This window comes from Lissotriton vulgaris, chromosome 4_1 (genome assembly GCF_964263255.1).
Source record: "Lissotriton vulgaris chromosome 4_1, aLisVul1.2, whole genome shotgun sequence".
In the NCBI taxonomy this organism is placed as follows: domain Eukaryota; kingdom Metazoa; phylum Chordata; class Amphibia; order Caudata; family Salamandridae; genus Lissotriton; species Lissotriton vulgaris.
Window position 1 is genome coordinate 1,640,704,142 of NC_141691.1, and position 27,426 is coordinate 1,640,731,567.

The 27,426-nt window shown below is 42.7% G+C and overlaps 1 protein-coding gene across 1 annotated transcript in view; it reads left to right on the forward strand.

Annotated features, from left to right (window-relative positions):
* The window catches only part of LOC147724345 (uncharacterized), a 2,209,372-nt gene that overhangs the window by 726,546 nt on the left and 1,455,400 nt on the right, over positions 1-27,426 (forward strand). The window contains exon 15 of the mRNA XM_086966996.1: positions 24,943-25,110. Within this exon, the coding sequence (XP_086823122.1) occupies positions 24,943-25,110 (168 nt within the window). The remainder of the gene's footprint in view (positions 1-24,942; positions 25,111-27,426) is intronic.

Below are 27,426 nucleotides of genomic sequence, written 5' to 3' on the forward strand. Positions count from 1 at the left end.
AATTAGTGCGGGTGTAACATGATGGTATACCTGGTCCATCCCACTGCACTGATGTGGCAGGGTGGCTTGGGGCATTACCAAATACATACGGAGTAGTGGGGGGGGGTAATACTCTCGCAGAGTAGATTTTATAATATGAGACTCACAATCCAGATACTTGTATGGGATACCTCTGAGGTGAACAGCATAAGTCTATTTGTAAGGTGCTGCGTTACACGGCTACATCTGGTGGCAAAAAGCGCTAAATAAAAAAAATCTTATTGTACTAATATGCTGCATGGTGACTTATATGCCTACTGTGGACCCAGGAGGCTCGACCAGTATTTTCACTTGGTCGCATTGAGTGATCCTGGGCAAATCTCTTTATTCTTTGTGGTTCACTTCCTTTACCTGCTTAGAGACAGTATTACACGCTTTATTGCACAAAACTGAATATATTCGCAATGAGGAGGGATTACTCAATGGCAGTGTGAACTAAGAGAGTGCAGTGCACGGCACATACTGTTTCTCCTGCTTTTTAAAGCAGTACGGCTCGGGGCATTCTTTTACCTGTATCTTGGTCTGTGTCACTTGTATTTGTGTTCTGAGTGCTCACGGAGTCCTGCGACAGTAGTGGGGTGCACCTGGCAGTGGATGCCATGTCTAACGCAGAGATGTATCGGGGCGCGCTTGGTCTCGAGGGCTACGTCATGTCTAGGCATTAGACCAGATCTTGTGTGCTGTGCCTCGCGCCTTACCCCCTTCATTGCAGCTTTAGAATGCCTTATTGTGTCGGCCTGGGACTTCTCGGGTTTGTAGTTTGTCACACATGTTCTTCGCAGCGTTGCAAAGACACAGGCTTACATAACAGACACTATATAAAAGCAGCACAAGCGCGTACCTCGCGCTGCAGCAGGGGGAGGGGGCCTGCGCAATTCCATTGTGGGACCGTGCAGCAAGGCGAGATGATTGCAACCATTTGGTGCCACCATATGGCGCAGCGCGCTCCCGCAAGGGAATCGCCAGACGTGCACGCGTTGCTATTGCAACGAGTGCACATTTTTGCCCCAAAAGCTGTGCCGATGGCTAAAGGTCTCTCTCCTATGCAGCGCATGCATGCTGCGTAGGCGAGACCTAAAAAAGGACACCTGAGACGACAAAATACAATAAATGGAGAGTTGTTAGTGAAAGAAACTATAGAAGAGCCAATGGTGTGAGTAAAGACGAGGCAGAATGCCTACCTGATCAAATTGAAAGAAACATAAAGTGGTGCACCCAGCACACATGTTAACAAAATATAAGGGTACTTACACAGGGGACCTGTTGGGTACTGAGTGTATAGAAAGGAAGACAAACAATGATTGAGTGAATCACATCAACGAATAATACTGCAGGATCACAATACACCCATGCGCAACCTTGCAGACTTACCCTGAGATGGAGGATATCTTGCGGTTTAAGAGATCCATGTATGTGTTCAATACAATAATGAAGCCCCACAGTCCAAAATTTAATTATTAAAAGTTCCTCAATGGGAATGATACGTACGTGGGCTGCTGGATTCAACCTCTCCATTTACCAAAGACGCTAAACTGCAAGTGACGCAGAATCAAGTTTAAGCAAATGCTTGTTAGAATGAGGCTTGTGAAACAAACCTTCCTATCTATGGTGGCCAGAAGTGGGGTTAGCTTGGGCTATAGAGATGAACGCCCTGAATGGGAAAACTGGCACAATATGGGTGCCGTATAGAAGTCATCACATATGCCACTATAATGAATATTTATTGAAGAGAGGTCCTAAAAGGATGAAGACAAATGCAATAGGCTCGGTTGCTTAATTTGAATTTATGAGATAATTCATTAAAGAATGTTCTCCACACTGCGTGAAGTCGTATGGCACCTAACAAATAATATCCCATGCGGTGCAAGTAAAAACTGCCAGAATAAAAGCAGAGACTCGCCAACCTGGCCGGACATATCGTAACAATGGTCTGAAAATGCAGAACAAAACAAAATCGAGCTGCAGAAGGTGTCTTAAGCATGCAGGGAACCCAGCCCTGCATCAAAATTGATCGTGCGGCACAAGGTGTCTTACGCACACAGGAGACACACCCCTGCAACAAAGCGTAAATGGGGCCATAACCCATAACATAATGTAGTGGGACAAGACCCATACAAAACAACCCTGCATAAGGGTTAAATGTAATGTAAATATGGAAAAACCCAAAAAGTAAAATTTAAAAAGAAACAAAGGGACTGTGACCCCAAACCAACCCTCATGTAAGGGACAAAGTAAATACAGTTCACAGAAAAATGTGACTAAGAGACCATCCTACATGCATGTAAAAAATATTCCAAACTGTTAACCACATACTGAAAAAACCTTGAAACAATCTTTGTCAAAGTCAAATACTCAAACCCCTACATAAGGCTTGTGACAACACTCCCACAATGTGACATCTGGGGTAGAGAACAATGACTCATACAAATACATTACTGCCATTTTCCAAACGAAGTGTTTTACAGTATCCAAAACTGCTTCTCTTCAGGAACATATGTGCAAACAAAATCTTACTAGACGTGCTCCTCAAGTTCCTTTCCATAGCAATTACGAACAAAGAAAAGTTCAATGAATGTAAAGTACCTGCATGATACTTTCTCAAAGGAAAAGACTGCAGGCAAATCCCATCCTCGAATGCCAAAATTAATGTAGTAATGATGACAGATTGGTAAGTTCTATTGACGTAGGTTTATTCAGGTAGATAAACAGGTCATCATTAACAAGTATATGAGTCCTATAGGGCAGTCTGTAAGCTCATAGCAACAGCCCCACCAGGAGCAGCCTGCTAGCTGCTCAGCCCCTTTCACCAACTGTCATCACTCATCCAGTCACACAGGCATTCAACATATAGCCCACACGCCAACATTCCACTCAGAACACTCACACAGGCTGAGCAGCTAGAGACAAGATAACATAGTGTAGTTCCTATATTCCCAATAGGCTCTGCGCATTGAAATAACATATCCTATAGATTTGACGTAGGACTTATGTCTACTAGAACTTATGTCTACTAGGTCTCTATCGAATATCTTAGACTTAATTGTGAGTGCCAGCTAGCTCAGAGGTCACTAGAAACTTTCTTGAATAAACAAGAAGGGATTAGTTTCTGACAACCGCATAAACATGACAACTTTGTTTCCCCAAGAATAAAACTGATCTTCAGAGTCGTGGAAACAATAGGTAGATATTTTACTCAGTCAATCGTGCATGCTTCGTTTCATCAGAGGCGCAGAGGAATAGAGAGATGGACGTTTTCAATAAAAGGGTTTATTGAACAGTCTTCTTTCTCAAGCAAGTAAAGTGAACTGCTACAATCGTAATACTGGTTGCAAAGTATTATGCGTACCGTAAGAAGAGTATTATAAAATAATACTGTAAAAGCATTGTATGGTTTCTAGACCATAGATAAATACATACATAAATAACAAAGGCTAAAAGTACTCAACTGGTGCTTCTAAAATACGCCAACCCCAATATACCTACCCTAAGTCTAGTACGAGGGAAGAAGTAAGTGAGGTTTAGCATAGGTTTAGTTTTTCTTTGCCAAGATTCTATCCAAGATTTCTCTTAGGGTCTAACCAGCTCGGTACCTTGGTTTTAGAATGAAGGAGGTCTGGTATCTCTGTCTCGGGACTTGATTTCCCAACACCCCGCGAAGGGAGCTTGGAAACACTGGAGCTGGATTATCAGCGAGAGAAAGGACAGCTTCTCTGTCAGTGCGTCAGCTGGAGGGTCGGCTTCCTTCGGCACTTGCTGTAGCGAGCTGTGTCGGGCAAGTAGATAGTCGAGCTGCTCCGAACCACCGTGCGTTTGCTAGGGAAAGTGTAGGCATATTTATACCTTGAAGGTGCCTAGTTTGACGTAAAGTCTGACATAATAACGTCATCAAAGAACCCCAAGGGAATGGTAGTTCTTTGAAGACGCCATGATTTCTAGGACAAATCAATATTCAAGTAAGGGGATGTCCCTGACTGCTGAAGCCGAGTTTTCCAAGAAATCATTGTGGCTTTTTGGAACTAGTTTAAGTAGCAATGCCTGTATTTGGACTGGATGGGTCATTTCTAAATATGGGTATGATTTCTATCTCTATATAAGGGCAATGTGAATTATTTCTATATAAGGGCATGAAACGGTAAATTAAGCTTGGATTCTAAAATGCTACACAACACCCACTCCACTTTATTATGTTCGATATTACTAAATTCTAAGCATTTTTTAAACATATCTAAAGCATGATGTGTTAAAAATCCCTCCCATAATGCATAAAATGCATTTGAAATGGTTGAAAGATGAGCATTTGCGCTGTACGCATTTAAAAAGCATTACTTTCATTCAAAGCATGCAGTGTGACATTGGAAACTGCTTATCAGAATGAGTCATTTATGAAATGGCTCTTAAATACAGAAGAAAGGTCGAGACCATTCCATGACAGAATATATAAACTGTTTAGGTTGTAGACAAGGTCAAATATTGTCATTTGGAAGTGTTCAAAGAATTCTTGTTCTCTAAGAATAGCTCTAATTTAAGCAGATTACTTTGTGCCAAAAAAAATTCAATTTTGGAAAAAGGCAAATCGCAAAAAAATAGAGTTTTAAAGTTGGAAGTTTTGATTTGAAAAGTGAAGGTCGAATACAGAGTCCCATAGAACGCTGTGTGCTAACTTCAAAAGTCATTCTCGTTGTTTGGAGAAAACATCAAATCTTCTAAGCTGGTAAAGAAATTGTCTACCATAGTAGGTGAAAGTTGGACCACTTCATTAAGTAAACCGATAGCACAAAAATGTGAAGCATCGCCGTCAGCGTTAGCCGCATTAGCAATGTTCGTCGGTGATGGAGATGGTACCTGTGTGTCTGTCTATCCACGTATCTCACCGTCAGAAGATTGCGTCTGTGAGATCTCAAAGAATGCCGTCATCAGAATTGGTAGCCGCTTGGGGTAACACGATGCATGGGCTGTTACTGAACCAAGCAAAGGTATCAACATCCGTTAGCAGTACTGATGGAAGTGTTAGACAGATGTCCAACATGCATTCTTCTCCACATAGCAGGCATCGTACAACAGGTAAGATGCAATCTTGCCAGATTGGTCGGAATGAAAGCAACCACGTGGTATTCCGGTCTCTTAACCGTGCCAGGCCCAGGATCTCTATCATGCGCTCACGACTCTTCATTGCCAGGAGAGTGTTCTCTATGGTAATCTGTGTATCGCTGCTGACCGGACTTGCCATATCGGAGCAGAAGGAACAAGTATAGTATTCCTGCTATGAGTCCCAAAATGAGAGGCAGGCTGTCGAACACAGAGTGCACGAAGTTTGGAAAAATGCAGAGGACTGCTTCAAATGGTGCTAACAGTCCCGAAAAAACTGTCTTAAATACATGTACAATACCACTGATATCAGACATGTTTAAGATACGACCTAACATTTCTACAAAATGTTTTGGACAGTTTGTGGATAAAAGGGCATGTATCTCTGCAGAGGACCTTGCAACTTGTAGATCATACGTCTCTTTGGACGAGGTCAGTGGCACCGTTTTTTGTAAAAGAATGGCTTTCATTCTGCTTAAAGTATCAATTCGAATGGAAGAGATGTTCAGTGAAGGCCATAATGGCAAATCCCTGTCTGTCTTAGCTTTAGGAAACAATACTTGCATACAACATGTGACCCTGGCTGACATAGTTATGAGATAGGCTATTCCTGGCATCATTCCACAACAGCTGTGATCATTCAACATTATATAGCCCCCATTAGAAAGCTGCCTAAAAATTGGATCTATCTAAGCATGGGCGAATTTTGCGAATCTGGCGTTCGCAAATTTGCGTATTTGCGAACTCGCAATCCGCAAAATCCGTGAATTCTCGTGAATTTGCGGATTTTTTTTTGTGTTCGCAAGGGTTTCTGCCATTTCGCAAGGGTTTTGTACCAGTTCGCAATTGCTAACTTACTTGTCGGCTCGCAACGGTCGCGACTATGTTGTTTCTACGTCTGCTTCATCATCACAGGTTCCCAGCACCCTCTGTTTCACCACTGCCACGCTCTGTTTCACCCATGCCACCCTCTGGTACATCAATGCCACCCTCTGGTTCATCACTGTAGATTATGGGGGGAAAAGCAAGCACACCTGCCCTTCTTCAACTGACATGAATTAATTTGGGGTTGATTTATTAATGTGTCACTGTTTTAAAATTCCAGTCTGGCACCTGCTTCCTTATCTGTAATTTGCTTTCTGTTGCAGTGCAATTTTTTTTCCAGGACCTTTGTGGCCTACTTGTAGCTATTCTATGAGCCTGCTGTGAGGGTCAGAGCAGGGTCATAGAATTGTTGCAACTAGCAACTGAACTCTGGAGGGGCCCCAGTCAGGAAGCACTACAGGGAATGGTTACTAATGATGAGTTTGAACTTTTGCACCTGCTGAGTGCTTTCAGTTTTGCAAAACTCGTTTTCTGCAGAACAGCAACTGTAATGCCCCAAACAAACATAGGCAACTGAACTTTGGAGGTGCCCCTCAGGAAGTACTACAGGGAATGGTTACTAATGATGAGTGAACTTTTGCACCTGCTGAGTGCTTTCAGTTTTGCAAAACTCGTTTTTCTGCCGAACAGCAACTGTAATGCCCCAAACAAACTTACTTGTGAAAGTTGATTTCTAATCCAAAAGTGATCCAAAGAAAGTCAAAAGGCCTCAAATCCAAAAAAGTGCAGGCAAATGTCAACCTGAGGAGTTATTCTGATAAAAATCATCATTTTCAGAAGGTCTATTCTGCTTGCTAGTGGATTTCTTGTGCAGAATTGCAAATTTTGTAATTTCTCGAGTGCGAGATTGTTGCTGCCCGCCGCACCTACATGTTCGCAATTGCGAACTCTCGCGATGCGTCGTCAAACTCCCGCGGGATCCCGCAGCAAGATCCAAAATGGCGCAGCACTCGCAAAATATTGAGAAAAACAACTCAGCAAACGCTGAATGACGGTAAGTGAACGCCGCACGCCGCAATATTGTATCACCAAGAAAAAAAATCCGCTGCGTGCGAATTTGCGGATTTTCGGTAAATTCGCGAGAGTTCGCGGATTGCGAATTTACCGAAAATCCGCAAAATCTGCGAGCGGAACGGATTTTCCGCCCATGCTTAGATCTATCACTGCTGCTGGAAAACCTTGCAGGTGGCAGGATAAGTTATTCGAAGAACCTTCACAGGCTCCATGTAAATGAATAACCTGGCATAAAAGTGTACCGCTTAGTGTGCTTTTGCATTGTGTACTACTAAGAAATACCTCTTTTCCCCCACTCCAAAATTGTTTGTGTGTATGGTAATTCCCAGGTTGAATTTATGTATTCCTTACCCAAGCTTTCATACACAGCAACTGGAATATGTTTCAAACAGTATTGAAAATTGAAAATTGTGACAGGCAGAGTGATTATCCCTTGTACTATCCATTCTGTTGCAGGCTTTTCTGAAACAGTTAATGGTAATCTTTCCAGTTTTTCAATGCTCAGCACCGTATAGTCTGCTCCTCTTTGTGCCAAAGTGATTTGTTTATCTGTAAGGTTAAATACAGAAAATAATGACGTGGTGTTGATTAGATGCCATGGCACATATCCAGAACAAAGAGTTTGCAACATCCAGCCTAAAAGCATTATAGAACGTAATTGCGACTGTCCATGCTGTAGCATGAGCAAGTCCTGTTCCATTATGTCAATGGCAGAGGATACTATGCTGTCCAAAGAATAAATTCTGGATGACAGGGTCGTTAACCCATTGTCAACCACAGAGAGTGCTTTCTCTAAATTAATAATTAACAATTTCTCGTCTTCTTTCTGCAGTCTCTGCCTGTGTCGCTTTCCAAGCTTCATTATAAATGGCATATATACCTGTGTATATGGAACGTTTGTGACGCGTTCCGCAGGACCTAGTAAGAAGTCCCTTAAATCAACACATCTTTAAGTAAAGAGAAGTGTTGTTTGACCTCTGTCAGTGTAGATTTTTGTAGCCACTCAAGGCATAGTTTTCCTACACTGTATGTTGTTACTATCCCTGGATGTTGTCTGTGGACATATCTTGGATCTGGCCTAGTTACTGTAAACCCTTGTGTCTTGTTCAGGAATCTATATTGACAGTTATTCGTGTATGTGGGCCACATTAACCATTTTTTCCAATCAGGATCAGTTCTGTTTTTTAGAAAAATACATTTTACATCGACCCCTCCCTCTGAAGTGTTTTTAATATCAGGTGTAGGTGTAGGTATGGACGGTTTGTTCAAATCTTTTATCTTGGCCAGCCCTAGGCGGGATGTCTGTTGAACAGTGTCATTCAAAAACATTATTTGTTCAGGGGTAATGCAGGCTCAAAATAAAGCTTCTATTACCTGCACATGCCAGTCTTATGAGCCCCAGACAGTTTTTGCTTCTATATTGTCACTCCAAACATCAAAGCCTAATGAGGACAGCGGGGCATAAAAGGCTACTGAATAAATTTGCTTTGTATTGGTTAACATACTTTTCATTCCTGTCTTATTAACATTTTTAAAGTAAAACATTTCTGGATTTGAGACATTAAAACCTGAGAAGTATGGAAAGTTTTCATAGAATGTTTTTGAGCTACCCTTCAGTGGCGTTGAACAATGTTCCCATTGATTGAAAGTATAAACATTTCTAGGGTTTGCAAATTTGTGCAAATAATGATGACCATCATGATTATAACAATACATTTGTGCATTATCTGAGGAACATTTAAGTATTTATGTTCTGTGAATTTTGCACACATCTCTAAATCTGACATCAGATTATTAACAGTCTTAAAGTCCCAATCATCAGAAAACATGGTGGGTGAAAAAAAGTCACTCAAGGAAACCTTAAATTGATGTGGAATCTTCAACAGCTCTGCCGGACCATAAATGTCAATCAGTTCTGTCCCATGCTATACCACCAGGTATAGGAACTGCTGTGATGTTCACTGATGTCAAGTCTCTTTGTTCACAATGAGATGATTTGGGTGGCTTCAGGAGCAAGTTGATATTCTTACTTGCTGTGTCCATTTTACTGTATTTTCCATTTATCAGCATTCCCAAACTTAATACAAGGATTAGCCAAAGTAGGAGAAAAAGTATGCCTAGCACAATCCAAAATTCAACCCATGGTGAAACCATATACATTTTTTCAAGTTGTCAAAAAAGTTCTGTTACTTGATCTTCAAAAGTTTTATTTGCTGGTGTTGTTTCAGGCTCACTGGGATCCTCAGAAAATGTATCAAAGTTGATGAAATAGCCAGAGGCAGTTCTGTCAATTGTTGGAATTTCATCAGGATTTTTTGAAATCACTGAGGCTACCGGATCCTTTGTCATATTAGTGTAGTCAGATGCTACATCATTGTAGACAGGAGTTTCTTGACGAACTGTTATTTGGGTCTCAAGAGGCACAAGTTTCATTGCTTTATTGCTTAGTCCTTTGTTTTGTGCTGCAGAGTCTTCAAATGTTATGAGTCTAAGTCTGAACCTCTTGGATAGTAGCAAGATTTGATCTTCTGCTACATCTTTGTAATTCACTAGGCTTACTACTTATTATCGGCCACATGATGTGGTTTGACCAGGTCAATGGATATGAACCTGTTCTCTTTTCTTCCACCAAGGGGCGACAGTAACACTGTTCTTGATCCGTGGATTGCTAGTACAGGTACTGGTGTTCTGTGAGAAGGCCCAAATTCCTTCTTATCAGCGATCTTTTCTCCGACTAGATCCCCAATCTTTGGAAGACAAACAGGCCTTGCTGGGACGGGTGGTTCTCCTTCAGTTGTCGTTGGCTTCTTTATTGTGTTGCTTTGACTTTTCCTTTTCACATTTAAGTCCTGCAAAACAGCCAAACCATCTTTGATATAAAAGGGTTTTTGTTCAACCACTGAAGTGTGACGATCGAGATCCTGGACAAGCATTCTAGTAGCAAAGAGGATTTCATATGGAGTGATTCCACCCAGAGAGTTTCTTGGCAGATTATTTAAACTACGTTGGACACTTATTATATGTTTGAACCACCCGTCACCTGAGCCTAATACCCTAGCTGTTATAGATTGCTTTATGTCCCGTTTTTTTCCTTCCACTAAAGAATTTCCCTCCGGATGCAATGGACTCGAATACCGCAATGCAATGCCCAGATTGCCCATGGCCTCCTTGTAAGCTTTGGAGCTAAACGCAGGACCCTGGTCAGAATATAGCATGCCGACTGCGTATGTGCCGATAAAGACTTGCAAATCTTTTATAACAGTTTGGTCGTCAGCCGAGCGCTGAGGCCACATCCAAATGAATCTTGAGTAGGAATCCACTGCAACCATGATATATTTGTGGTTACCATCCCTCTGTAAGGGACCACAGTGGTCCAGGTAAACGCATGCTAATGATTTATCTGAAATTAAAAGGGGTGTCTGCGCTGGGCGTTTCACTGTCAAAACCTTCATTTTCTGGCAGATTTTACATTCCAAAAAATAGTTTCTGGTCTGTTTCCTCATGCGCGGCCACCAGTATCTTTGCTTTAATAATGTAACTGTGGCAGAAACACCTGCGTGTGCAGAAGCGAGCTCTTAATGTGCTGCTAAGATTAGTCCTAATCTATGTTCCATGTTTGGAATTACTCTATCCCCACTGCAGGGATTTGAGCAAAAGGAACATTATTCAGTTATATATGAGTACATGAGTGGAAAGCCTTTTGGTAATGTTTTACCCCTCTCTTTATTGGAAGCGGCGACAGCCTGCATCATTTTACTGTCTGTTTTTGTTTTTGAACGAGTGATGGCAGCTACGGAAGCCATTTGCACAGATGCCTTTGCGGCTTCATCAGCCAATAAATTCCCTTCAACGTGAACGCCATCACGTTGATGACTCAGTGTATGGATCATGTGAGTCTTTTGTAGTTCTTTCTGTAATTGAACTACTTGCTCCCAAAGCAACTTATGCTTGATTGTGCTACATTTTGCATCTTTGAAACTGTTTGGAACCCAGTTCTGCAAGTATTCATTGTAAGACTGGACGCAGTAATACGAATCCCACACTATCAGTGTGGGGAATTCGCGATCGGTATTTTCAAGCGCCATCTTGAAAGCCTGTAGTTCAGCTCGCTGAGCTGTACAGTTCCCCGAGAGATTGAGTTTCTGTGACCATAGGTCGGAATTTACCATTGCGCCAGCAACCTTTAACAATTGCGCACTCAGCACTCTAAGCTTGCTTACCTCCATTTGCGGGCTGTGCTGATCCGTTGGTATGAATTATACATTCGTACTGTTCCAGAGGCAGAATCTTAGTGGGCAGAGGCCATTCTTGTTCGTATTGTAGAAATTCTTGAGTTTTCAAGTAGGGGTCAAAAACGTATTCAACGTCTGTTGCAGCAAGAGTGTTAACCCATTGTATCCATCTTGGATGTAAAGCCTTAGCATTTGGAATGCTTGCTTTTGTCACTGCCTCTAAGGCAGGTACAGGAGTAACGACCAATATGCATTTACACTGTGCGAGAGCTCTCTCTTTCGCTACTGCAGTTTGAACCGCCGTCAGAATTTTTTCTGTTGAAATGAGTTTCATTTCAGCTTGTGTGTACAAGTGTGATTTGTAAGCAATTGGTACTTTTTCACCTTTTCTAAAAAGTTTGCTGCCAGGCTTTTGCCTTCACTTGATAACTCATATCCTAGAAAAAGGACGTTGAGTTGGGCAATTCTTGATCTTTTAAAGTTGAATTTGTACTCTTCAGAAGCGAATCCAAGTATAAGGGTATTCCCTGTGTTCAAGTGCCTGTCCAAATCATCGTCTTTTAGATAGATGTCATCGACATAAGATAATGCCTCATCATCATACGTTTGTAGTAACTCTTACTCTGGCTGAAAATAACCCTGGACTATTCTTGAATCCCTGGGGGAGACAACAGAAGTGACGCTGTGTCCCCATGATTGAGAAAACGGTCAAGTTTCTGCTTTCAGGTGCAATGATTTGACAGAAGAAACCGTTAGAAATATCTAATGTGGTTTTATATTTTTTGCGCACGATGTTATTGATCAGTGCTGCACTGCGTGCATTTTGTACTGCAAAGGTTTTGCTACAAGAGTTTAAATGTCTGTAGTCCAAAATTAGACGATATGTATTGTATGGTTTGGAGACAGGAAACAAAGGATTGTTCATGGACGAGGTGCATGTTTCAATCACCCCTTGGTATTCAAGTTGATCTAAGATCTCCTTAACCTGTTTTTTAGCTTCTTGCTTAACTGGATACTACCTCTGTGCAGTTGGTTGCTTGTGATTTTAACTGGCTTTTGTGGTGAGGAGAATCCTCATTCCATCCTACATGATTTGTATATAATGCTGGAGCCTGGGCTACAGCCCATTTTCTGGCATAGGTGTATTTTAAGTGAATTGGAATATGATTAGAGAAGGCGGGCATAATGATGTCTTCGCCATGTGGGAACTCCCTGACAAATTTTGGTGGACAGTCTTTTTCAGCTAGAAGAATGTCATAACCTTTAGAGAGCTTCTCCCAAAAGAGTGCTCTTATTTTCCTAGTTTATGTCCCCCTCCATCCGGAGCGTTACTTCATATAACTTAGGGGGTACACTAGCCCTGGTGTCGGCACTTTCAACTTAAATGTACTCATTCAAGTCCACTGTCTCCAGATGATCCTTCAAGAACTTGTGTGCTATGGTGACTTCTTCTGCGCTTTCCAGCATTGTCTGGGCCCACTCCCCGTTCTTGAGTTGTGTCCTCAAAATCCTCGGCATGTCTGATTTTTAGATCTGCTACCTTCTTTTTGGTGAATTGGGTTTTCTTATTTTTTGGAACGTGTTGATTGTGTTTGGACTTCACGCGTTCTTCCTTGTGTTGTGATCGTCCTTTTCTTTCCGATTTCTGTCAGGAAGTCTGAAAGGTATGAGAGGAATGTGTATCAGTATCTTGATATCTATCAGGTTTTCTCAAATTATGCCTGTTCCTGAGGTTATACCTCTTTTCAGAGGGCTCCTATCGAGGAGACCTTCCTCTGGACTGAGAACGCTTCTCATTAGAATTTTGTTTAGTATTTTCCCACTTCTTTTTAGGAGTAGCAAGAGTGTTTTTAATAAAGACCTTTTCAGGATTTTCTGTTAGTTGGGGTTTAACTGGTTTCCCACCCAAACTATCTCTTCCTAGTTCTTCATAGGATTTTTCAATTATTCTGGCCAGTTCATATAGTTGCTCAGTCATATCAATTTCCCTTATTTTTTGGCGAATCGCCACTGATGCTGCTTCACCTTTAATATTAGCTAATATTTTAGCTGAGACCTGTTTGAAATCTTTCAGTAATTTCATACCCAGATTTAAAGCAGACTCTGCCCCATATTCATTTTGAATCTGTTTCAAGACATCTGGTATAACCGCCATGGACGGAACACCATGTGATTTTGTGTAGATTGCAGCAAAGACTGTACCCAAGTGTCGCAGTCCTCCAGGTGTGGTGCTATCCCATTGGTAAACAGATTGTTAAAATTCTGAATTTCTCATGAGGTGTACTGTCAGGAAATACTGCCCCGATTTGAGTAATTTTTGAGCTATCCAGAATGGAATTTGTTCCCTTTTTGCGGGTAATTTACCAATGACTGATTGTATAGTCTGTGGTGTAATTTTATTTGTGATCCCCTGGTGAGGGGTTTGTTGTGGAATGCTTATAAGAGTTTGGACTGTTAGAGTCCTCATGACATATTGAACCAATTGTCTATGTATTTTTATTAGTTGTTTTAGTTGAACTATTAGTTCTTCACTGGACATTTCTTTAATGGCAGGGTGTGGTGAATAGCGGGCTAGTACCTTCCATGTCGCTCCTGGTCTACCTAGTGGACCGAGCCTGGTAATGCGATTTTGATGTTGTAGGGCGCCTTTAAACCAGAACTGATGCTCTTGGTAAGTTAGAGGAATTTCAATGTCCTCGAAAGGAACGTATCCGCGGTGGATGATCCTCTACTTTGTAGAAGTAAAACACATGTGATACTGCATTTGCTTCAGGGAAGACTATCCATGAATAGAATGCCTCTGTCTGCCGATATTCGTGTGCCTCGTTGACAAAAGTTACCCTACCACCTCTTGATAGGCCATTTGTTATAAGCTTTATAGCGATAGTTTTCCTTAAGTTTTCCGGGATGATTATAGCATCCGGGTCGGTTTTTTGGAAACCTGAAACATCTAAACCTGGTTGGTTTGCAGCTGCTGCAGCTCCACCGTTCTTGGGATCACTCATTTTGTTGACCGAAAGTTTGCAGAGCAAGTTTCAAGGAGAAAAAGATAAGGTGCACAATATTTTGGGACACTGTATGTCAATGTTGAATCAAACCAAAAACTAATACATAAGGATTTTCGTCCTACTCAGTTATGGCGGATATTTAATCCTTTTACCCACTCCAGACGTATTTTATGGGAAAAAGGGGTTTCTGTGAAAAGCACGACTGAGTTACTCTAGTATCTAACGTAAATTAGTGCCTTACCAAACGTTGGTCGCCATATAGTGTAGTTCCTATATTCGCAATAGGCTCTGCGCATTGGAATAACATATCCTATAGATTTGACGTAGGACTTATGTCTACTAGGTCTCTACTGAATATATTAGACCTAATTGTGAGTGGCAGCTACCTCAGAGGTCAAAAGAAACTTTCTTGAATAAACAAGAAGGGATTAGTTTCTGACAACCGAAAAAAAATGACAACTTTGTTTCCCCAAGAATAAAACTGATCTTCAGAGTCGTGGAAACAATAGATAGATATTTTACTCAGTCAATCGTGCATGCTTCGTTTCATCAGAGGTGCAGAGAAATAGAGAGACAGGCGTTTTCAATAAAAGGGTTTATGGAACAGTCTTCGTTCTCAAGCAAATAAAGTGACCTGCTATAATCGTAATACTGGTTGCAAAGTATAATGCGTACAGTAAGAAGAGTATTATAAAATAATACTGTAAAAGCATTGTATGGTTTCTAGACCATTGATAAATACATACATAAATAACAAAGGCTAAAAGAAACTGGTGCTTCTAAAATACGCCTACCCCAATGTGCCTAACCTAAGTCTAGTACGAGGGAAGAAGTAAGTGAGGTGTAGCATAGGTTAAGTTTTTCTTTGCCAAGAATCTATCCAAGATTTCTCTTAGGGTCTAATCAGCTCCGTACCTTGGTTTTAGTGTGAAGGAGGTCTGGTATCTCTGTCTCGGGACTCGATTTCCCAACACCCCGCGAATGGAGCTTGGAAACACTGGAGCTGGATTCTCAACGAGAGAAACGAAAGCTTCTCTGTCAGTGCGTCAGCTGGAGGGTCGGCTTCCTTCGGCACTTGCTGTAGCGAGCTGCGTCGGGCAAGTAGATAGTCGAGCTGCTCCGAACCACTGTGTGTTTGCTAGCGTATGTGTAGGCATATTTATACCTTGAAGGTGCCTAGTTTGACGTACAGTCGGACATAATAATGTCATCAAAGAACCCCAAGGGAATGGTAGTTCTTTGAAAGCTCCATGATTTCTAGGAAAAATCAATATTCAAGTAAGGGGATGTCCCTGACTGCTGAAGCCGAGTTTTCCAAGAAATCGTTGTGGCTTTTTGGAACTAGCGGAAGTAGCCATGCCTGTAATTGGACTGGACAGCTTATGTCTAAATATGGGAATGATTTCTATGTCTATATAAGGGCAATGTGAATTATACCTATATAAGGGAATGAAACTGTAAATTACGCTTGGATTCTAAAATGCTACACAACAATAGGAGATAGCATAGGAGAAACACCATAACATTAGAATTATACATTTTGTAATCTTTCGATGCTAGTTATACTGTCCGAATGGGGTATGTTGGCATACAACTAGGCTATGTCTAATGTTGCCAACAGATCAGTGTTTGCATCAAAAGGCATGCCATCTATCAGGTTTACCATAAAGGTGCTATCCCTCACATAAGTCTCTTGCAGTGGTACACAATTTTGAATAATGAGGTTAATGAACTTCCCTACAGGTTCCGAGGTGGAACCACATCCGGACAAAATGAGTATACCTGGAGAACTGCTAAGCTTTTTATGCACCTTCGGCAAGGTATATAGGGCAGGTGTGCATGGATTCTCATTGTTTAGGAACAGGAATTCTTTCTCTGATATATAACCCTGCTCTTTTCCTCTTGTGGTGACACTCAGGATTTCATTCCAGATCATATCCAATGGGTTCATGGTTAGTCTTTTGGAATGTTGGGCATCTGATATCTACTTCCATATCTCATCAAAATCAGTGTGGTAATTCTGTAACACAATGCCACCCCCTTTTCAGCTGGCTTAATGATCAGGGTTTTGTCCTGTTTAAGTGCCACTATTGCTGGTCTTTCTGCAAGTGAGATATTGTAGACAAATTCCCTCATAGATTTCATAGCATCAAAGCCTATTTTCCAAAAAAGTAAGCAACTCTGGTGGCAACAAGGAGTTGGGTGGATAGGAGGTAGAAGGATGTCTTAGACCAGTCACAAAGTCAGTAATAGGATTGCTTCTATCAGCAAAGAACAATCTCAATTCAATCTGATCTTGCAAAAGAACTGTAATATTTCTTTCTTTAAGGTCTTTAATCTCCGTGATGATAGTCCTCTGCTCAATAACTTATTCTCAGAGAAAGAGAAGCTATGTTGATACAAATTGAAAATCAATGTAGGCTGTGAGTCATTGTTTCCAGATATAGTCTTTGTAACTAAGGTCCCTGTAGGACCCATCTGTACAATTTCCTTCTGGTCTGTCATTCCCCCAGGGACCAGTACTAGGATATGCCCCTTCCTCTGGGACCAAGATCTAAAAAATACTTGCCTGGATGTATGTATGCATGGCTGGAAGTCTCTTGTACGTCTGAGTCATTTGATCCTGCAGATGAATCACAGAAAGTCACAGATTGATTCAAAATAATCAAGGTCACCCATGCCACCCTAGTTTAGATTGTGGTCACAGATTCAAAGGAATTCTCTCATGGATTTAAAATAGGTAATTGGACCCATTGCATTTGTCTTTATCCTTGCGGGACGTCGCTTCAATGACGATAATTTCTGTGGCATATATCATGCCTCATATTCGGCGTCCATGTTGTGCAAGTGTTTCCATTCAAAGCACCCCTCTCTAAAGCTACAGTCTAACCCCGCCCGCTCCTGGCCGCCGTAGATGGGAAGGTTTGCTTCCCAAGCCTCATTCTTACCCTCTATTGCTTCAATCACTCAATCAATCAATCAATCAATCAATCAATCAAACATTTATAGAGTGCTGCAACTTACCCGTTACAATCTCCAGGCACTTGTAACTACTGCATGGTTGTTTCTCATTTGAACATCGAGGTCTTGAGTTCTCTCCTGCATTGCTGGAGAAATAGGGTGGTCCTTATGTGCAGCGGAAAGAAGTTCCATGTCTTGACTGCGAGGTGCAAGAAGGAGCATCCTCCACTGTTGGTTCAGCAGATCAGGTTGGTGTCTGCGAAAAGGGGGGAGGCAGACTGGAGGTGTCTGGTTGGTTGGTGGAAGGTCAGTCATTTGTTGAGGCATGCTGGTCCTTTGTTGTGTAGGGCATTGTAGGCATGGGTCAACATCTTGAACTGGCATCTCTTCTGTATCGAGAGCCAGTGGAGTTGTGCCATCATCCCTAATTAAAGTGAGTTTCCGTAGTCCAGCCTGCTGGTGACGAGGGCCTGTTTGATGGTCGTTCTGGTGTTGACATGTAGCCACCTGAAATCTTGGGAAGCATGCTAAGCATTTGAAAGCAGGCCGATGAGACTGTGTTTACTTGTATTTTCCATTAAGAGCTTATTGTCCAGTATAATGCTAAGGTTGCGGACATGGTCGCTTGGGGCCATTGGTGGGCCGAGACTTGCTGGCCACCATGTTTCTTTCCAGATTGAGGTGTTGTTCCCAAAGATGTGGACTTCTGTCTTGTCCATGTTGAGTTTCAGACAGTTGTACTCATCTATTTAGTGACATCCATCATCGGCGGTGGAGGTGTATTCAGTCAGGGAGATGATGAGCTGGGTGTTGGCCACGTATGAGGTGATGCTGATTCCGTGTGATCTGGCTGTGTGTGCCAAGCGAGTCATGTAGGTGTTAGAGAGGGCGGGCTGAGTGATGAATCTTGGGGAACTCAACAAATGATCTTCTTGGGCTCTGATGTGAATGGTGAAAAACAGATTTTCTGGGTTCTTCCAGAGAGGAATGATGCTATGCATTTTAGGGCGTGTCCCTAGATCCCTATGTGGTGGAGTCTGTCAATAAGTGTGTAATGGAAGATAGTATTTAAAGTGTCTGATAGGTCCAGCAGGATGAGGGTTGCTATTTTGTTGCAGTCCAGTAGGGCCCTGATGTTGTCTGTGGCTAATATCAGTCTCAGTGCTGTGGTTGGTGAGAAATCTGGATTGGGAAGGGTCCAGGAGGTCAAGGTGCTCCAGTTGGTGGTTGAGTTGCTTGTTGATTACTTTATCGAGGATCTTATCTGGAAATGGGAGCAGGGAGATGGGCCTATAGTTCTTAGGATTTGTAGGGTAGGCTCAGTTTTTTTTAGTACGGGTCTCATTTCCGATGTTCAGGACTTTTCTGAGTTCTTCTCCAGTTGTCTTGTTTCCACAGATGAAGACGTGGTGGTAGCAGGGGTCTATGGGTGCTTCCAGATGTACGGGGCTCATGATGGAGATGGTATCTTGCATGGTATGGAGGTTCTATTGGGTGTGGAGGTGTTCTGGGTTTGTGTTTGAGAGTGTGGCTGCTTGATATAGTCATTGACAGAGGGTTACGTTTAGAAGTTCTCGTAGATGGTCGAGATTTTATTGTGGAAGAAGTCCGTATGAGGTGATGCTGATTCCGTGTGATCTGGCTGTGTGTGCCAAGTGAGTCATGTAGGTGTTAGAGAGGGCAGGCTGAGTGATGAATCTTGGGGAACTCAACAAATGATCTTCTTGGGCTCTGATGTGAATGGTGAAAAACAGATTTTCTGGGTTCTTCCAGAGAGGAATGATGCTATGCATTTTAGGGCGTGTCCCTGGATCCCTATGTGGTGGAGTCTGTCAATAAGTGTGTAATGGAAGATAGTATTTAAAGTGTCTGATAGGTCCAGCAGGATGAGGGTTGCCATTTCGTTGCAGTCCAGTAGGGCCCTGATGTTGTCTGTGGCTAATATCAGTCTCAGTGCTGTGGTTGGTGAGAAATCTGGATTGGGAAGGGTCCAGGAGGTCAAGGTGCTCCAGTTGGTGGTTGAGTTGCTTGTTGATTACTTTATCGAGGATCTTATCTGGAAATGGGAGCAGGGAGATGGGCCTATAGTTCTTAGGATTTGTAGGGTAGGCTCAGTTTTTTTTAGTACGGGTCTCATTTCCGATGTTCAGGACTTTTCTGAGTTCTTCTCCAGTTGTCTTGTTTCCACAGATGAAGACGTGGTGGTAGCAGGGGTCTATGGGTGCTTCCAGATGTACGGGGCTCATGATGGAGATGGTATCTTGCATGGTATGGAGGTTCTATTGGGTGTGGAGGTGTTCTGGGATTGTGTTTGAGAGTGTGGCTGCTTGATATAGTCATTGACAGAGGGTTACGTTTAGAAGTTCTCGTAGATGGTCGAGATTTTATTGTGGAAGAAGTCCGATAGTATGTTGCACAGTTCTTGTACAGGTGTGATGTAATTCTTGGTAGCAGTAGGATTGGAGAATTCCTTCACAATGGAGAAGAGTTCCTTGCTGCGGTTGGAGCTGGACTTGATGCAGTTTGCTAGGGTGTTCTTTTTTTGCTTCTTTCAGGAGACTGTGGTACTGTTTGAGGGCTGTCTTGAAGGTAGTGTGGGCCTCTGATTTCCTGTTAATGTGCACATCCTTTCTAGTTGCCGGATGATGCACTTGGTGGCTTTAAGTTCTTGGTGAGCCAGCAGGCTTTTGTTTTATGACCCTTGGTGTTGGCTGTTTTGGTGTGGGCCAATTGTGTTGGCGCATTCCGTAATCCATCAGGAGAAGTTCTGTGCTGCTCGATCTGAGTTGGATGTCGGGTTTTGGAGGTGGGAGCTGAGAGCGATGTTCCACTGACCTTCTGATATCTTTGTACAGTTTTGACTCACAGTGCATGTGTTGGTGTGCCTTGAGAAGGCAAAGTGGATTCTTTAATGTTCTGTCCAGGTGAGCTATGTGGTGTAGCTATATTTGAATCTGTCACTGAAAGCGAAAATAGTGTTGAGAGTGTGTCCTGCGATGTGGCTGAAGTCGGTGACCAGTTGCTTGAGGCCGATGTTTTTCATTCTCTCAAGGAGGTCATTTGTTTTAGCATCGCTGGGGTCATCAAGGTGGAAGTTGAGATCCAATAGGAGGATGTAGGTTGGCTTTGCAGAAAATAGAGCATGGTCTGGGTAGTCTGTAAGCAAGTGTGCCTCTGGCGCTCTTTCCGTCAGTGTGTGTGCTTAAATGCAATGCCACGTCCCTCCCAGTTTAGCTTCTGTTGTAAAGAAAGAGGCTGAATCCTGCAGCCCTCCTATGTATCCTTCACATTAAGGAACATTCCAGTATCTGATTTTGGACCGTGGGGCTTCATTATTTATTGAACACATGGATCTCTTAAACCACAGGATATCCTCCATCTGGGGGTACGTCTGCTAGGTTGAGCATGAGCATATTGTGATTCAGCATTAATATTCGTTGATATGATTCACTCAAATCTGTTTCGCAACCTTTTCCCCCGCAGGGAAACACAACACGGTTGTTACAACGACCGTGTTGTGATTCCGCATACCATTACTTCGCAAGTCGTGACAAAGACTTGCGGAGGGGGTGCGCTGGATGTTGGAATAGTATAATTTACTATTCCAACTCCAGTCTGTGCGGACACAAGGGTAGGTGTTGGATTTTAAATCCAACACCTCCCCCTGCGAAGTAATGGTATGCGGAATAACAACGCAGTCGTTGTAATGACCACGTTGTGATTCCCTGCGTTAAAATTTTTTTCGGGGTAAACGTTGTTTACCAATTCACTCAATTATTGTGTGTCTTTCTTCCTATACTCTCAGTACCCAAAGGTCCCCTGTGTAAATACTCATATTGTTTGTGAACACATGTGCTGGGTTGCTCTGTGTTTCCTTCAATGTCATCAGATAGACATTCTGCCTTGCCTTTGCTCACACCATTGGTTCTTCTATAATTTCTCTCACTAAGGAGTCTCTCCATTTATTTTATTTTGTCTTCTCAGTTGTCAAATTTATTTTAGGGTCCTGGTGAGACCCCATATCGTATAGAGGGTTGAAACGTCATAGAGAGTGCCAAAGGAACTTGGAAATCTTTTTTTCTTCATTTGAGTTGTATACTGAGATCACTGTACTACTTATTTTTTGGTATGGGTTTGGTTATGATTCACTTGGAACATTTTGTCCAATTTATATGTCTGTTTGACGAATATATATTGAAGGTTATATAAATGACTGGAAATATGAGATTCATTTTGTATGGCTCTCTCTATTCACACCCCACCTCATAATTATACTGCAATACTCTTTGTATTTTCATTCTTCATCCAAAACACATTCCCAATATACGTTTATGCTGTTTTACAGTCATGCATATTGGGAAAATTATATAAGAAATATGTTGGTATTGTTGATATTGTTGAAAACACATAGGAAGGAATATTAGTCAGTTTTTAGGATAACAACACAATACACAATACACTGGGTTCCTTTTCAAAATTTGGAACTACAAGCATATTTTAAAAGTTCTCTGTCTAATCCTTAGGTTGAAATTAATTCATGCATTCATCCATATCTTTTTTGGATATCTCGCTGTGACATCTTTACAGCAAGCAATTACCAAATGTTAGACATGTCAACCATAGGGTGGTCTTCTCCCAAACTTTTTGCTTGCTTACCTCCTCTTTTTGCGGATTCTTTTTGCTGGCCTTATGCCTCTGAGCACTTTATAGCTGCTGACCAGTGCTAAAGTGTATGTGCTTCTCTCCTAAACATGGTTTATCTACAATGGGGATGTTTAATTTATCTTTAAGTCCCTAGTAGAGTGCACTACCTGTGCCCATGGCCTGTAAATTAAATGCTATAAGTGGGCCAACAGCACTGATTGTGCTATCCACACAAGTAGCTATTTAAACATGTCTCAGACCTGCCACTGCAGAGTCTGGGTGTACAGTTTAACTGTCATGTCAACTTGGCATTTGAAACCCAGGCCAAGTCTTAACCTCCCCTTTTATTACACACGAGTCACCCCTAAGGTTGGTTCTAGGTAGTGCTATGTAAGTAAGAGGCAGGAAGTGTACTTTTAAGATTTGCATTTCCTGGTAGTGAAAAACACCTACATTTGTTTTTCACTACTGTGAGGCCTACTCCTCTCATAGGCTAACATTGGGAATTCTTTTTTTATACTTTTAATCAGTAATTTCTGATTGAGAAGGAGTAGCATTGTCATGTTTTATATCATTGGAATGGTAATGATAAATCCTTTATTCTGGTCAAAATGGATTTAACATTACTACTTTGGAAATGCCACTTTTAGAAAGTTGGCGTTTCTCTACTCTTAAAGCCCTGTGTGCCTGCAGCCTGTCTCCAATACACATCTGGGGTGGGTGACATCTTGATTTTCTGTATTCGCTCTAGAAAGCCACACACGAAGGAAGGTTGGGTGTGTCTGAGTGCCCATCTGCATCCTGATGGCTCATCCTGGGCAAGATGGGAGTGAGGAGCTGACACACCTGAAAAGGCAGTGTCCTGTTCCCGCACAAATGGCTGATTATCCCCCTGTAGTGAATCTGGAGCCATGGCTAGGAATAAAGGACCTCTGTGCACTTCAATGACCCTTCTTTGACGTTACCCCAACTTCACAGGCACAACTGGGTATAAGTACTGGGTCTCTGACCCCACCAAATCTAACACTTCTGGACCTGTATAAAAACTCAATCAGGAAGAAGGCCTGCTGTGCTGCTACAAGGACTGTCACTCTGCTGTACTGCTGCTCTGGTAGAACTGCTTGTCTGCTGTGCTGCCCTGCTACCATCTATCCTCTGCCGCTGCCAAGAAAGAACTATACTCTATTTCAACCCAGAGTCACCTCCAAGGGCTTGTTGGCTTGCCTCCTGTTTCTGAGACTCAGGAATATCAAAGTCTTACCACCCTGCTGCTGTACCTGGTCCATTGGAAGTGGACCCAGGTGCTTGCTCCAGTGAAACCAAAACATCTCCTACCAGTGTGTAGCAGAGACAATGCATTGTCGCTGTTGCGGGAGCAGAATCGGTACATCGCACTGGGAACCAGTGCATTGCCTTAAACATCCAATGCATCGGAAGCAACGCAGTGTGGGGGGGGGGGGGGGGTCAATGCAGCCTTTCAAATGTTTAGAGAAACCTGTTGCATAATCTACTGAACCAACACCTCTTGGCTCAGTGCATTATCTTCGCAACTGGCACATTACCATTGCAGCGTGAAGAAAATAATGTATTACCTCAACTGCTGGATTGAAGCATCTCTCGGCTGCACCCCTCATCTCGCAGTTTAATCTGAGAACAAGTCACTTTCTTCAACAGCCTTGCATGGCTCCTGTATCTAGTTTGCACTCCATTGCATTTGGCCTGACTCTTGACTTTGCCCCAGTCCAATGCGACCAGATCAACCCCATAATCACTTTTTGCTTCTAAGCTCTATTTTTACTGCAGTTACATGCTACACTATGGCAACAACTTGTATTATCAAATCGGAGCAGAAGGTAGTGAGTTGCAGGTGTACTTTGCCACAGTTCTGTTTCTAATTATTTAACTCATTCATGCCCTATTTCATCCCTCCAAAGCTCTCCATTCATTTGTGATCGTAGTGAGTGGTGAGCCTGCTCAAGACCTATTGATCCAAGGAATCTAAACCATGTACTTCAATTATTAGAAGAGTAGAAGGCTGATCAGAGCACTCCCACAGTGCATACTAATGTGTTTTTGCTTTAGAATTGTGGCATTAAACAGGGTCTTAAGTCACTATGGGCTAAAATGATCCTGAGAAGTGGAGTTTGCGCGCTCCTTTTAAGTTCACACCTCAAAAAAAGACCATAGTATTCCATGTCCACATGTCGCACCTCTCTCATACAAGTTGATGGTGACGCACCTGGCACTGCAGCTCTAGGCTAGCCTCGTAAATAAATAAAAAACTAAAACTAAGCTGCCTGCTCAGTGCATCAATATGTCATGGTGCCGTCGTCTCTCACCTCTTATGATGAATTATTTAGTCAAGGAAAGGACAGGTGCGTGCCTGGCTGCTGCAAGACAGACACTGGCAGCAAGAAGAATGGTCTCGCTCCGAGACTCCGACTCCTCGACACGACGAGGGACGAGCGTAGGGGGCGGTGAGCGCGTAACTCGTCACTGCTATGAGGGCTGGCCAAAAATGTCCTTCAGGGCCGTCATTGGTTGCGCACGCTACCACTGATTGACGGCCCTGGAGGACTAGTGTGAGCGAGGGCAAGGCAGTTACGGTAACTACTGCAGGCAGCAGGCACAGCCGCACAGCGCAAACGCAGGACTTTAAATTGCCAAAACTAAGTCCCGCGTTTGTGTGCACAGCATGCAGCGGCAGCCTACAGTGCAGTTACTGTTACCGTCCTTCGAAGCTAGTGTGAAGCAGGTCTCGTCACCGTGACGTCACAGAGGCCCGCCGCCGCAACAGGCCTCGGCCTCCAGTCCAGTGCCTGCCCACGTCCGCCTCAAAAAAGGTGCCGCCTGGGGCGGACCGCCTCCCCCTAGCTACGCCACTGGTACAGTAGATGTTCCTCAAGAGTTGCTATTTTCTTTGCTTGTGTTTTTTTCATTGTAACGATAATTGAGTTAGACTCACACTTACTGTTGTTGCATGTCCATTCATGTCACTACGACAGTGTGTATCTTTTTGAAATGATCCATTCTTCTGTCATTCAGACACTGTAACACTGATGTATCTTTGGCAGCTTGGTCTCCAGGAGACTGAAGTCACCAGACTTAACCAGAAGCTAAAAAGTCTACAGATCGAACTGCGTGAGCTGTGGGATAAATGCAGCGACCAGGAAGACAAACTGAATAAAACTGAGAAAGCATACCAGCAATTGCTTCACGAAAAAGAGATTCATATAGAACAGGTATGCACATTTGTTATTGCCACGTATATTATGAAAAAGACCTTTTTATATTATTTTGTTATAAATAAAACAAGATCACTGATGTATTCCACATGAATAATAATTTTGATGGATATGTATATCACAATTTGACAGTCAAAAGGGACACTGTGAAAGCGTGGCCAGTGTCTAGGTAAACATGGTTTTATGTCTTCAGTTTCAAAATGCTTTGTTTGAGACTCTCCAATACCTAGGATTCAATGTCTCTAATGAAGAATAATTGGGTTGTGAGCAATTGAAGAGCACTATAAGTGACTAGTCATCAAAATCAGAATTTAAATGGAGGTGATATCTGGATAAAGGAAAACTCTTCAGTCACTGGTGTCATGAAAATGCATCATGTTTTCTGGGCATCACTAGTTAAAACTTCTGAAATGGTAATGGAGTCTCAACAGGTGGTGTCTGGGCGCTATGCTTGATTAGAGTGAGCCTTGTGTACATGTCTGTTGAGAAATAGAGTAACCAGGGGAAGACAGGCTCTGATGGGAGATGTACTTGGTGCCACTGATGTAATGCAACTTGGGAGCATTTGGCACCAGTAGCCTAAAAGATGCCTGTCAAACCAGAAGAGGCCAGGCAGCCACCATCTTTGAATGATACACATGATTGGGTTACAATGGGAACCTTGTTGATTTTATATATGGTTGGATGTAGCTGAGTAGAGGAAGATGCTATACAGCAAAATATTATAATGTGATTCATGTTTTAGTTATTTGAAACAGTGTGAGACATGTGTTATTGCCCAGCTATAACAAAATGCATCACAGAGAAAAACGACCTTAAATAGTTTTCAGACACCCTTTCAGAGGGCTATGTGGCATGCGGGTGTTTCTGGGCACATCCATGGTGGTTGAAGCCTTATACAGTTGCTGTCCCGGGACCCGACCCACTATGGGTACACAGCCAAATTATCACACCTCGTAAAAGGAGATTGTACGGTAGGGGCCACAGTGGATCCCGCTCCCACCAATGCTCTCCTCTTCCTCACAGGGTACACTGGTCTTTGCAAGCAGGCAGACACTGGTGCTCTATGCTCCAGGGCAGGTGGTCTTGATGTCTTTGGGCGATATCCCCTCATCCAGCAAGAAGATAAGAAGGCTTTTGTCCCTATTAACAGACATAGGCAAAAGTATTGCATGGCTTTCCCTTCTCACACAGCCCGGCTGTCTGTTTGGCAGATGACAAGTTTTTGGGAAATAAACCTCCCGTTCTTATAATCCTTTTCCAGACACCAAATATGATTTAGAGTCTGAGTCTGTGTAGTTTTATGTTGGGGTTCTGCTTCTTTTGATGTGGACACTTTTCTCTTTCTTCTTTCCTCATGAAAGATGCCTGTCAAAGCAGGCAAGACTCAGAAGCTCATTGTCCCACAACACCACTCATTGGAGTGACTAGAGTTCACACCTGGATATCAGTCACAGTGACCTGTGCATCAAAAGGTTAATCCCCGCCCCCAGCCCTACTCTTTTTGATTCCCATATCAGCCCCATCTCTCTTACTGAGATGTGGCCAGGCCCCTTCCCCATGATCTATCACTGAATCAAAGAGCAGTCTTTTGAGTTGTAAATGGAGTCTTTTCCTTTTCCCTCCAGTGTGTCCCACCCGGCGAAAAGAAATGCAGCAATACTTAAATCTGTCTGGGGAACTACTCTCCTCATGTATTCACCAGGCAGGCATGGGCTTCCCAAAATGAAACCCAGGGTCCTCCATATAATGTACATTGCAGACACACTTACTTGCTGTACATTCACTGCACACTTACTGTCCAGCACTAGTACCTCCTTCCATTGTACTACTACATGTACATATGAATATATTTATCCAGGGTGTGTCATTTACAAACACAGACTGCCAGCACACACACTCATCATGTGCATGCTGCACAACACTTCACTCTTCATGTAAGTATACATAAACCCAGAATATGCACTCATTGTGCATGCACTGCGGAACACTGCAGCCTTTTTGTCATGTTTTCCTTACAGGCATACACACATTCAGAACATACACCAATCCCACATGTACTACGCAGTACTTCTCTGTCTCTGAACTGTACTCTCCCAAGCTCACATACAACCAGCGCTAAGTCACTATTCCTGCACAGCATTCCACATTTACCACATGTAGGCCAAGGGTGAGTTAAGCACACAGCATCGGAAGGTTTAAAAAGGTGAGTGAGCATATAGGCCAAACTTCAGTGACATAAGGTGAAAAGGTACTCTCCACTACAAGTGCACAGTATGCTACCACACTGCACTGGTGCTGCTTAACTCCTTG